Raw genomic sequence first — 13,981 nt, forward strand, 5'->3', positions numbered from 1 at the left:
TTAATTTTATTAAAGTTCAAATCAAGCTGATAATGAGAACAGCAGTATTCTGGTTGGGAAATTTAACACAGAGAAGGTAGTGCCAGACAAAAGTAGTGAGAACATGAACCAAGTAGAAATAAGAATATGACAGAAGCCGTGAAACAGCTGTTAGCCAAGAAAAAGAGACTTCACAGATATAGTGGTCATCTCAGTGTTTTAACAGAGTTGCCACTGAAACCCAAATTGAATCTTCACAGCAAATGTTGACTTTCCTACTCAGACAAAATACTCAAGGAAGGAAACAAAGCACCCAACAATATGATAAAATATTCTTTGCATAGAGGATGTGCACCCCCACCTAGGAGCTATAGAAAGATGCATGCTATTGACTGACAAGCTGTATTGTTGGCAAATTCAGCATCTCACCAGCACCAAATATATGCTGCGGGTTCAGGTTTTCTGGGGAACCTCTCCATGCAATTGACAAAGATCAAACCTCTGGAGTAACCACCAAATTTAACCCACAGCAACATTCACAGCGGGCAGGTGTGGAGGACTCCCTGGACCAGGTGCACAGCCTGGGAGTCATTTTGGACTCACAGCTGACATGGAGGCGCAGGTCAATTCTGTGTCCAGGGCAGCTGTCTATCAGCTCCATCTGGTACGCAGGCTGAGACCCTACCTGCCTGCAGACTGTCTCGCCAGAGTGGTGCATGCTCTAGTTATCTCTCGCTTGGACTACTGCAATGTGCTCTACGGGCTACCTTTGAAGGTGACCCGGAAACTACAACTAATCCAGAATGCGGCAGCTAGACTGGTGACTGGGAGCGGCTGCCGAGACCACATAACACCGGTCCTGAAAGACCCACACTGGCTCCCAGTACATTTCCAAGCACAATTCAAAGTGTTGGTGCTGACCTTTAAAGCCCTAAATGCCCTCGGTCCAGTATACCTGAAGAAGCATCTCCACCCCCATCGTTCTGCCCGGACACTGAGATCCAGCACCGAGGGCCTTCTGGCGGTTCCCTCGTTGTGAGAAGCCAAGTTGCAGGGAACCAGGCAGAGGGCCTTCTCGGTAGTGGCACCCGCCCTGTGGAACGCCCTCCCACCAGATGTCAAAAAGAAAAACAACTACCAGATTTTTAGAAGACATCTGAAGGCAGCCCTGTTTAGGGAGGCTTTTAATGTTTAATAGATTATTGTATTTTATTTTATTCTGATGTAACGTCTTAGGAGAAACATCCTTAAGTTTAGACTCAACACTTTCCAGCAGTGGCAGGGAACCTGTAGCCCGCCAACTATTAATAGACCACAAGTCCCATCTCTCACAAATAACCATGGTGATGGGAGTTGGGAGTCCACCAACACCTGAAAGGTCACAGGTTCTCCACCTCTGCTTTAGAGGAAAGCAAAAAGAGTTTCAACAAGGCTAGCCAAATTCCAAAGGCCTGTGAAATTTAGGCTGCAATCCTAACCTGATAGTAAGCTTCCTTCAATAGGACTTACTTCTGAGTAGACATGGCTGGGATTGCACTGTTAATCTCTGAATCAGATTGAAAGTCTAACACATTCATGTATGCAGTTTTAAAAAACAAATGTTTGGTATACAACTATTTCTGATATATTTTATTAATATTTATTAAATTTCTGGGGATCACAGAAGGGTTTACAATATGAAAATTAAAAAGTAACCAACGAAACAACCACCATCACCACCCCAGCCCACGCTCCACACACAGTTTAAAAACCGTAGATTGCTTAATTAGCCAAAGGCCTGGAAGAAGAGGAGTGTTTTTTCCTGGCACCTGAAGATATGTAACAAAGGCATAGTATGAATGAAGCAGGATTTGCATTATTTACTGGCAGCTCCCAGATTTTTAGCAAATCATGAAATGTCAGTTATAGTGACTGAAACACCATTTAGAACCATCTAACTGTAACTGCAGCACAAACCTTTATCTATGTTGAGTGCAAATCCAGCAGATCTTGCTTCTGAGTAAGGTGAATTAAAACATGATTTGCTAGGAAACAGGTCCTGATGAATTATATGTAAGGTCAGCTATATTGGACCTTTCCTTAACAGAAAATCATCCCTGCTATAATACCATAATATCAAAAGTCCATTAGGATTTCCTATTTCAAAGCATGGTTCTGTTGTAAATAGATTAAATTCATCAAAGCAGCCTTATTAAAATGGAAATTAAAAGTGTTTCAGTTCTGTGTCTATCATGCAGGTAGGTTTTCTGTTTGTGTTTATATGTATTAATCAGTATAACTATTCAAAAATGTTTTATAGTGTAGTGTGTATTGTCTTCCATTCTATACAAATATAGAATTACAGAACTTAGTCACATGGACAGCTGTGAGTCCAAAATGACTCGCACCTGGTCCTTCAGGGGCACAGTAACTCCATTCAGGACCAGGGAGTCCCCCACACCTGCTCGCCCCCTGTCCACCCAAAACAGTACTTCTGTCTTGTCAGGATTCAACCTCAATATGTTAGCTGCCATCCATCCTCCAGCCGCCTCCAGATACACTGCCTTCACTGGTTCTGATTTAAAAGAGAGGTAGAGCTTGGTATCATCCACTTACTGATGAACACCCAGCCCAAACCCCCTGATGATCCTTCCCAGCGGTTTCATATAGATGTTAAAAAGCATAGGGGAGAGGACAGAACCCTGAGGCACCCCACGAGTGAGAGCCCAGGGGTCTGAACACTCATCCCCCAACACCACTTTCTGGACACAGCCCAGGAGGAAGGAGCGGAACCACTGTATAACAGTGCCCCCAGCTCCTCTAGATGGCCCAGAAGGATGTCATGGTCAAAGTATCAAAGGAGGCTGAGAGATCCAGCAGAACTAGGAAAGAACGAGTGTGAGGAAATTAACCAGGAACTTTCTTTATGCAGCAAAGAATGCATTTTATCATTGAGTTCCAATCACCCCCCTTCCTAGTTCTTCTTTAACTCTCCCCAAGCCCTTCCCAAATGGAAAAGCTCTCCTTATTTTAGAGACTTATTACCTGAGAGCAAAATCCTGCCTCACCTCCTAGCTAAGACACAACAGATTGCCTGGGCCACAAATCTCCTTAGCATCCATACCTTTACGACTCCCTTTGTCATGATGCCTGAGTCCTGCTTAAAGTTTTGTGTGTCCCTTGCTTTAAATGGATGTGGTATTGAGTCTCACTGTTTACAGTGCCTTTGTACCCAATGGTCTCAATCTTCTGGATGCTGCCATATTATTAGCACACCCTTGTTTTTAACATATTTGGGTTTTTCCAGGGCAACTGGTTGCTCCTGCAGCTTACCTTGCATCCTCCCCCACACTTCTTGAAAATTTTGATGTACCTATTTACTTACTTACTTACTTACACACACACACACAATTGTATTGTATAGTCATAGGTATCAAATATGTCTCCATTTGTATTTTATTACCTTTTTTTGTGTTAGTGATTACTGAGGCTGAATTTTGTACCGTGGAACCTGTGTGTTTGTTCTAAACATAATTGGGGGAGAGGGACCCCTTCAAGCTTCTGTGTCTCTAATCGGCAAGATGAATGAATGAATCAGTTCATTATGGTCACGGACATATACAGCGATAGAGAAAATTGGCAAGATGGGATAGATGAGTGACAACATGTCTGATAGGTAGAATTTCAGTCGTCACATAGTTTGAGCCAATTTTGCATTGCTTTTTTAAAAAATCAATTCCCATATTTATTCAAGTGATACAAATGCGGGCCAAATGCACGTTGTAGATTTTGCAGACTTGTGCTGGATGGGTGTACTAAGGCTACATTTTTTAAAAATAATGCTTTTAATTTGCTATTTGTGCTAGCACATGACAACCAAGTCACTGGAAGCCTCCATCCCAATAGCCACCATTGAAAAAGCACTTCTCTATGTAAATAGGCTGCTAAGTGTTTGTCTGAGTTCACTCTAAGGATGCTTCCAGACAGGAGTTTATATTGGGTAATTGGTGCTCGTGAACACAATTCTTTTTTTGCAGTGCCCACACAATATCCTTGTCAACAAAATGTCAGCCCGTACTTTTTAAAATTTTAGTCCAGATTTCCCCTTTCGAAATCTGATTCATAAAAATAAACCTTAGTGATCCGCAGTCACTTATCAGCACATTAATTTAGTCTTGGACCATGGTTTGTCACATATTGTGGCATTTAGTGGATGGATTCTAATGCCACACTCATCCAGCCGTTCTGTTTCCATGGGCTCAAGTGATGCAAGTGTGCCTATTTCCAGCAATTGTCACATGCTGAGGGCACACCTAAATTTCAGCAAACCAGTTGCTATGAGTTTTCTTAAAAGATCTCCTAAATTACCTCAGAGGTTGTATTCACAATACATACATCTGTCTTTTTAATTATTATCAACAAAACCAATACAGTGATCTTGTGCAAGATCTCAGTATCACTCTTGTACTAGGCTTAGATAAACATCACTCATAAGCAAGTCCTCAGTATTTTTTTTTTAAATGGAAATGGATATTGCTCACACCCATCCCTCAAATCACAAGTTCCCATTTTGCATGTTGTGCCTGGTGATATTTCCTCTTGCACTCATAAGCGCTTCCTGGGTTACTGTTGTTTTTTAAAAAGTTGAGCACACACACAGAGAGAAAATACCACAATACTTGCCCAACAACAGCATTGGAGGGCTGGAAATGAGTGATTGAGGGGAATGAAATGGGAAGCCCTCCAGGTACATTTCCTCAACCTTCACCCACCTGTGTGGACAGCAAGCAGCAGAATAGCAATGAATATCCATGACTGAAAAAAACAGGAATGCGTGGAAGTTAATGTGCTTTGAACAGCCGACTTGCAATATCAGGCCCCTGTCTGGAAGCACCCCCAAGTTGGCTGGTATTAAGTCTGCTGGAAATTCCAACAAAGGCCTTTTAAGTAGAGATCTCCCCCAGTCTGTGTCTGTATTGGAATGGTTTCTAATATGTTTTTGTTGTTTTTTCATTTGTGTGTTTGCCGCCTCCAGCTCCTTTGGGAGGAAGGGTGGGAGCTAGGTTTAATAAATAAAATGAATGGGACTTAAGTCCCACTAGGCTGTTAGTGAGGATAAGAAGAAAGTAGTTTAGCATATTGTTTATTTGCAAAAAGAAGAAGTCTATAACCACTAATGTTAAGGGTGGGGAGACCATGCTGGTGAACAGCTGTAAATTGAACACCGAGATTACATGCATAAAACAAGTACAAAAAATATCACAAATGTGTACATTAGCTTAATACATCAACATAGCTGGCTCACCCCCTCAAGGGAAGCCTGGGTGAAAACATGAGTTTTAAGCAGGGCACCTGAATTCCAAATGCATGCCTGGTATTGATTTGGGAGTACATTCCAAAGGCTAGTAACACCACACTAAAGGCCATAGTGGACATCAGTAACATACAGCACCTCTAAGAATGCCTCGCCTGAGGATCAAAGTGACCAGGAAGTTAAGGTGTTATTGGGGATAACCTGGTTCCAAATTCTTCAAATTTTTCTACTTTTCAGAATGAAATTAACATTCTGGTATTCCCTTAAAAACTGCCATCATGAGTCACAATTGACGTGAAACTATTTCGATGTCTTAAAGACACAATTAAAACTCCCAACGGTAATTACAAACTGTTTAATGGAACATGGTAACTGTCCAAAACAGCTAAAAGCATCATTTACCGGCAAATAAAGGAGAAATCAACTTTTTACTGCAGCTTCCAGTTCTGGCAAAACAGATTTACTCGAAACATCAATACGCAATTCCTTCCATGGGCCATGGAATCCTTTGTCTGGAGCAATGTTGAAATCTCTTCCTTTGGTGCTTTCTATAAAAAAAAATGTATGAGGGACATTATCAAATTTTATTTGGATATAAGATTATTACCATTTCAAGGGAATAAGCTTGATCATGAACCTCAATATACTTATTATGAGTGGACCAAACACTGATCATTATTTTTAAAGCACGATGGAATAAGTTGGGATTCTGTATACTAGAATTGCCTGAGAAATGTGGCAGAGAAAAAAGCACAATAGAAGCTTAGATGGGACCCAGAAATGTAAAGTGTATGGCACGTGGGAATATAACATTAAATATTTTAATTCTACTGCCATAGATTTAGATGAGTTCTAATGATTATGGATTGCATCTTCCAAAACTTTCAAGTAAAGTGAATCTAACATTGATTAGTGGTTCCTTATCCCTGCAGAGAACTTTGAAACCAAAATAACTGAAGTCATCCAAGTTGCCTGACCAGGGGGCACATTTGGAACTTTGAGAAAGTGCCTTTGTTGCAAGTCACAAAATTGCTGTCATGGGGGTGTTATGTGGCAGCATAACACAAAATGGCTGCCACATCTAAAACGGCTGAGCTACTGGGCCACAAAATGGTGCAGGCATACTCCCTCATCAATTCACAGTGGGGGGAGCACCTACAGCGGCCACCATACTCACTCAAAGAGAGATGCCCTTTGCACCTCTTCAATGTTCAGAATGAAAGGGATAGTAAGTGCCCAGTCCTGGCATACAATCCGTGGCGGAGCTACATGCTTTGGCACCGGGAGTGGAGAACAGGCGGGGGTGTGGCGCTTGTCCTGGGGGGTGTACGGCGCGTGTCCTGGGGGTGGCTGCGATGGCACCCTGACAGGGATGGCACCTGGGGTGGACCGCCCCCCGCCCCCCTTCATCCTCCAGTGCATACAATAAGTTGTGGGAATGTTTAAGCAGGTGTGCTCAATGTAGGAGAATTTGAGCAAATAGTTTCTTGTATATTGTGGATCTTTTAGGGACTATTTACTGAGTGGCATAGAAGGCACTGGCAGGCACATTGGTACCTATGGGCGCCTCGTTTGTGACCTCTGTTCTACAACATGTTGCCCCCACAACAAAGAATAATTTGGTTTTCCTTTTTTAAAAAGCAGCAAGTGTTTGATTTAAAAGTCCTTGCTGTTTCTCAATGTAGTATTTCCCTGTACAGTAATTGCTTCTGAATGGAGGCAATATTACAGAACAGAACTAAGGACAGTTTTGCTATTGTTGCCTCTGTTTTCCTGAAGCAAACGCAAACCAACCATCTTTGCTTTCTTCATAGTTCCAACGGCAAGTCTGTGTCCTGGTCTGAACCAGGTGGGAGAGACGTTCCCAAGGGACAACATATGTGGCACAGACTCTCAGTGCATGTGAAGAGCAAGGAGCCAGGAGGCAATCAGACCGCAGTGATCAAGCCCTTGACTAAAAGCTACCCAGGCCAAGGCAAGAGCCTGACTTTTTCAGACATCAGCAGTAAGACTCTGTACAATGTGGTGGAGGAAGAGGAGAGCGAGCCAGTGCGCTTCAGCCAACTAAATAGTCCTTCCATGGTTGTTCATCGGCGAGTCATGGCGACGCCTCCCCTGCAGACAACAGCAGAGGAAACCCACCTGTTCTTGTCCGAGCAGACTCCGCAAATCCTACCACCTCCACCACCACAGAGATCCGTTATGGAGCAGCTGCAAGGCGTGGTCAACAAATTTGCCACTGGCATCCCGGACTTCAACTCTGTGATCCCCGCACCTGGTGCCGGGAACGGAGTAAGGCCTATCTATCACCCTCCATTATTGCAACAGCAGGTGTTGCCACTCCAAATGGGTACATTCAGCAAAGAGATAGTTTCATCCCCAGCTGAAGAAGAGGGGCAGGAGGAAGAGGAGGAGGAGGAAGAAAACGAAAAGTTTAAACTTATCCAAGGGTACGTGTATGAGCGGCCAGGGAACCTAGAGGAGGATGAAGATGAGGAAGAGGAGCGGGCAACCAGCAAACTGACTCTAGAAGACTCACCAGCACTGACGCCTCCATCTCCTTTTCGAGATTCGGTGGCCTCAGGCAGTTCTGTGCCCAGCTCCCCGGTATCTGAATCAGTGCTTTGCACACCTCCCATTGCAACCTATGCTTCTGTTGTTCTGAGGGATTATAAGCAAACTTCATCAACCCTGTAGAACGGAGGCTGTGGTGATGAAAGCAAGTGGACCACATCTCCTTGGTCAGCTTTGGTTTGATGGGGCAAAGCAGCACAAGCTATGTGAGGGCAAAAGAAGGCAAACCAACATGGTGTTGTGTATAGGAGGGGGCAGCAGCAACAACAACGAACAAATGTGTATCCTGCACTAAATCTATTAGAGGGCTTCAATTCCTTTCTTGTTGTGTGTGTGTGCGTGCACGTGTTTTAAAGGGGAAGTGTTGTATTGTTTTCAAAGTATTGTATTCTGAGAAGACAGTAGGCATTTTGACAAAGCACAAATCCCATCTACAACTTCTATAGCAAAAACAAAATTCAAAGGGGTAATAATAAGTACAGTACACAACGTTTCACACACACTGTCACACTCTCTCTTGGCAACACTTGAATAGGACTCTGCATAACACAAACCACAGAGGAGACCTTAGCACATCTCACCGCTGGACATCTTCATTGAATGCAGCAACGTTCCCTTGGAAAGGAAGGAATAAAAGACTTCTCTGCGGACAGCACACCTGGGTATATCTTTTCTTATGCTTTCTTAAGTGGGTGACCTGGAAATAACAAGTTGTCATGTGAAGTTTGTGTCAGAGAAGCAAAAAATAGCATGTGAGAATATAGTTTATAAGGAATGTTTAGAACCTCTGATTTAGTATTCCCCCCCCCCCACTTGTGCTGATTTTAAAAAGAGCCAGAATAAACACAGTGAAGACACGAAAGGGCTGCCGATGAGAACCAAGGTAGAAATTCCTGTAGTGTTGAGCCTTTGCCCTTTTGTAGATGATTGCAAGCCAGGTGGCTAAACTGTTAACACTACATTTCCTGTAGCAAAACAATATTTACCTACTCGACTTTCATAATCTGATGCATTTGCCATGTGGTTACATTGTTTGTGTTACTATGGAAACAACTACATATGAAATAATTATATATTTTGAGCAACAGTTACTACTTTAAAGCAAAAAGCAATTCTTAACCGTGGCTCATTAGATTCATGGTAGAGGCAAGAGAATGAGTGTATGTTTGTGTCTGTTTGTGTGTGCGTGTGTAACTGTATAGAACATGTGCTGTATAACATCTAATAACTGCCACTGGATGATTGTCCTACAAATATATTATCGATATTTTTATGTTTCGATCATGTTTTATATTGCATTGTTTAAAAATATACTATAGATCTTTGAAGGTTTGTAAGCTGTGCTGAAACATTTTTAATAAGCTAAGCCTTCCCTTATAATAGGGTGCTTGATTTTGCTGATATTTTTGCCATGTGAAATTATGCTGTTGAAAATAACCAGTGCTCCAATAATTTGTTATTTCATGTATTTTAAACAAATGTATTTAATAAAGGATGCAACTCTTTTAGAAATCTTGCACACACCAGAATTAAAAAAAAAACCTGTAAAGGCAAATTTGGAAAAAGTATTTAGACCATTTCTCGTTATGGATAACTCAAAGACCATACCTGTGGCAAAGAAATTTCTATGGTGCTTGAATCTGTCTACCATTGTTATTCTTCCTCTCATGCTGTTTCCCCCCCCCCTTTCCCCCAGTTTCCGGATTTTGTGTAGGTTTCTTTTCTAATAATCGAAATCATTGTCAATTATTAACATGCTGTTTTAACAACCTATTTCTATTACTTTTTTCATATAAGGGATTGAAGGAAATGCATAACAGAATTGAATTCGGAGAATATGTAACTGGAAAATGTTGTATGCAGTGGCGGCTTTGATTTAGCTAAAAATGCTTTGGGCACGGACAAGTGAAAGCATCCACTTTTTAAATGATCCTACCAGTTGCAGCCCTCTGCATCATATCCCATTCTGTTGCTGATGTTTTCTCTACTCCTAAAACCAGCATTTCAGGCTGGGCTTAAATGGGCAGTGGGGACTGGAAACAAGCAAATATCTCCAGGGTGTACGGATGCATTCCACTAAGACACAGATACCCACAGAGTTGTATCCAAAGATACACAAGTGTAGGGGTGCTTGTGCAAAGGGACTTTATTTCTCTCTTCCTGACATCAGTCCCGTGAGCTCCTGACCTGAGATCAGGCAAAGCTCTAGAACAGCATAGGATGTTACCCAGATCTTACAGTGGGTAAGCGTGGGCAAATCTATCAACTTCATTTTATTTCAGTTTCTATGTCCCCCCCCCAATCTTAAATTCAACCCTTCACATTTACACATCAGTTTGTGGTTTTTTTAAGTCAACGTGGAAGTTTGGAATATACATTTTTTATATACAATTTTGCCTAATATGAATATTGCAATGATTTTTTCCCCAACAATTGTACATCACAAATATATGCATTTTATGCACACTTTCCCGTAATCCATGCATTTTTGCTTGTTTGGTTGGAGAACTGCCTCACAAAATTTGGAGGAGTGTAAATTTCAAAGAATGCCGTCGGTGATGTCATCATGCAGCCAAATTTAATTGACCATACTTAGCATTGTGATGCAATTCCATCGACTATTTAATCCCTGATTGGCTTCAATTTCCCTGCCATGCCATGGTTTAAATTCTCCGCAGCCACCCCCACCCCCATTGGTGCTGATTGGTCACTGGGGCCCGCCCCTTGAGCAGGGCCCCCATGCAGCGCCGATGGCGTGGCAAGCAGCGGTGGGGAGGGTGCCAGTCTCTGTCCCTGGGCTGGATCAACGCAACACTGCCCACCCAATAAGTTGAGGGGACCTTCAATCACCCCCATATGTAATCCAGAAGGAAGAAACAGTAGCTGGAGAACAGGAATTTGCACGGAAATAATATCAGGAAGCCAGAATGTTGGCACTGAACATGACTGGATGGTGATGGTAAATGTTTACGTAGTCTAAAGGGATATTTGTGGAAATATTTTACACCACCAAAATCACTATTTTTGCCTGAAAAAGGTGAATATTAGGGAAGCCCAAAAGAGTACTTAGCCATTGTAATAGATGGTTTGATCCACACTTAATTATTGAAATCAAGGGAAATTAAGTAAGACTAAATTTAATTAATTTGTAATCCATCAGGTTGGAAAGGCTGCTCTAAAGTATCATGAAACTCAGCAAGTTAGAACAAGGCTGGAGCACTTTGCTTCTGCTCATGCGAAGTGCCTCTGCCCAATTTTTGTCAAATCCCTTCGCCCCTTGTAACCCCCCCCCCCAAATCTCATTGCAATACAGTAGCCTGTCTTCTTGAGGCTGTAGATTTGACAGAAAAGGCTGCAGCTTTCTTATTATAAAACATGTAAAATGAGTCCAAATGAAACAGAACAATATAAATTCAGCAAAAAAGCAAGGTCCCCAAAAATTTAAATACCTTAACTGACAAAGGCCAGCGTAAAGAGACATGTAGCAAAAGCTAAGGATATAAAGATAAGGTTTTTGTACTATTTGGCAAATTTAGCAATCCCCAAATAGGTTACCTTAGTGAAATCATGCATGTTACACATGCAGTTCACAAGTTCAGAATATTTTTCTCCTGCCATGTAAATATCACTGTATACAAGAATAGAATGACTTTTTTTTTAACTGGCCTGACTCCTCAGTTGGCTATTGCTTCAACACAGGTTGAAGACAGCATTCTTCATTGCACCTGACAGCAGAATGCTTTAGTGGGGCAGGACAGTCCATGTAACATACACAGGGAATGGCTTGGGGGCTTAGAAGAATCTGCCAGGGGGCTATTGCTGCCATCTAGCCTCTGCTGCTTGAGGTGGTCATCTCACCTTGACTAATGGCAGGGCCGGTCCTACTCTACCACTGAAGAAACACTGTTTGAACAAAATCTTACAATAAGCCCTCTCTAGTTACTAAGAAGGCAACATTTGAAATAGGATAACTCACCGTTATGACTGATACAAAATCAGTACCGCAGTGAGAATAGCTTCCATATTCAAAAATAAAATGTGAAGAGGAAGCACATCATCTACCTGCACCTATTTTTTCGCCTATTTGATGGTGGCAACTTGTACTCTGATCTAGTCAATCTCAACATAATAAGTAATCATTTTACATATATATTGAGGCTCCTTATATTAGCTCTTAGTTTGTAACTGGAAACTGGAACTGTGATATATGTCTCTAATGTTTATCCAAAGGTTAAGACCTTCACATGTGTGGTTGTACAAACTTCTAAGATTTCTGTAAAAAAGTATATTTTGGGCCTGTCATATGATTAATTAAAATTGCCTTTATAACACTGTCTAATGAGTATTTTATATTTACTTTGAAAGAAGATACTCTTATATTTTTACTCCGTGAAGTTATCATGATTTAAGATACAAACTACATATCTGAAAAAGTAACACTCCAGGGGTTTTAATATCTGCACATAGTGTTGTTATTCTTTAATTTATAAAAATATTTATATACTGCTATTCAACAATTATACATAAAACTATACATCAAAAACCACATAAAGAGTTTAAATCAGTAATAATCTTTTGTGAGCTGCAGGGCCGTCTTAACCATATCTGGCACCCTGGTGCCAAGATCCCTCTGGCGCCCCCCGTGTGTGAGGCGGGCAGGAGGGGCGCACGGGGAGCTGAGAGGCGCAGAGGAGGCAGCCCCAGGCTCGCACTCCCTGCGCGCCTCTGGAGAGCGGCCTGAAGCCGATCAAAAACTGAGAGGCGCGGAGGAGGCGGCCCCAGGCTCCCGCTCCACGCGCGAGGGGAGTGCGAGCCTGGGGCTACCGCGCTGCGCCTCTCAGCTGTTCAGGAGCCCCAGGCTCGTGCTCCCTGCACGCCTCCGGAGAGCTGCCTGTAGCCGCTCAACAGCAGAGGTGCACGAAGGCAGACACCAGCGTTCAGCACCCCTTCCGTGCCCCTGATGGCCAGGCGCCCTGGCGCCTTGCGCCACCCGGCCTGGGCCTAGGGACGGCCCTGGTGAGCTGATTAACACATTACTTGATCACTTCAAGTCCCCATCCCACAGTCACTTGCAAAACTCGGCCATTTTTCTTGGCTCCTCCTATACAGGTGCGGTTTTTCACTAAAAGGTTGACCACAACCACATGTGTGAGGCTGAGCATGTAGTTCCTTTCCAAATGAAGGTGGGCCTACCCATCAGATTGGCCCCTGGTATGTTCTAGTGACATTGAGGCATACCAGAGCGGGTGGTGCTGTGGTCTAAACCACTGAGCCTCTTGGGCTTGCCAATCGGAAGGTCGGCGATTCGAATCCCCATGACGGAGTGAGCTCCCATTGCTCTGTCCCAACTCCTGCCAACCTAGCAGTTCGAAAGCACACCACTGCAAGTAAATAAATAGGTACCACTGTGGTGGGAAGGTAAACGGTGTTTCCGGGTGCTCTGGTTTCCGCCACAGTGTTCCATTGTGGTGCCAGAAGCGGTTTAGTCATGCTGGCCACATGACCCAGAAAGCTGTCTGTGGACAAATGCCAGCTCCCTCGGCCTGAAAGCGAGATGAGCGCAGCAACCCCATAGTCACCTTTGACTGGACTTAACTGTCCAGGGGTCTTTTACCTTATCTTTTACCACAGCACATGGGATAGAATCACAGATACAGTAGTACCTCTGGTTACGAACTTAATTCGTTCCAGAGGTCCATTCTTAAACTGAAACTGTTCTTATCCTGAGGTGCGCTTTCACTAACAGGGCCTCCCGCTGCGCACGCACCTCTGGCACGTGATTTCCGTTCACATCTTGGGGCAAAGTTTGCAACCAGGAGCAGCTACTTCCAGGTTAGCGGAGCTCATAACCTGAAGCGTTCGTAACCAGAAGAGTTTGTAACCAGAGGTACCACTGTAAGCTGCTTGATGAGTGAGAGAGGACTTAGCTCAATGTGTAAACTGTCTCTGGAACAAACTTACTTGCTTGAGGGAATGTCACCACACCATTTTGCACAGGATCTTGTCTACTTAAAAATCTCCTCTTCTGTATGTATCTTTTCTGTATGTATCTTTTCAACCTCATGGCCCTCACTCCTCTCTAATACATTACCTAGGAAGCAACTTGAATTGCACCAATTTAGACCATTTAAAACA

General features: G+C 43.0%; 1 protein-coding gene across 1 annotated transcript in view; it reads left to right on the forward strand.

Annotated features, from left to right (window-relative positions):
- The window catches only part of GRM1 (glutamate metabotropic receptor 1), a 162,400-nt gene extending 154,431 nt beyond the window's left edge, over positions 1 to 7,969 (forward strand). The window contains exon 8 of the mRNA XM_035110662.3: positions 7,087 to 7,969. Within this exon, the coding sequence (XP_034966553.3) occupies positions 7,087 to 7,969 (883 nt within the window). The remainder of the gene's footprint in view (positions 1 to 7,086) is intronic.
- Positions 7,970 to 13,981: the final 6,012 nt, after the last annotated feature.

The sequence above is a fragment of the Zootoca vivipara genome, chromosome 3 (assembly GCF_965207765.1).
Source record: "Zootoca vivipara chromosome 3, rZooViv2.hap1.1, whole genome shotgun sequence".
In the NCBI taxonomy this organism is placed as follows: Eukaryota; Metazoa; Chordata; class Lepidosauria; order Squamata; family Lacertidae; genus Zootoca; species Zootoca vivipara.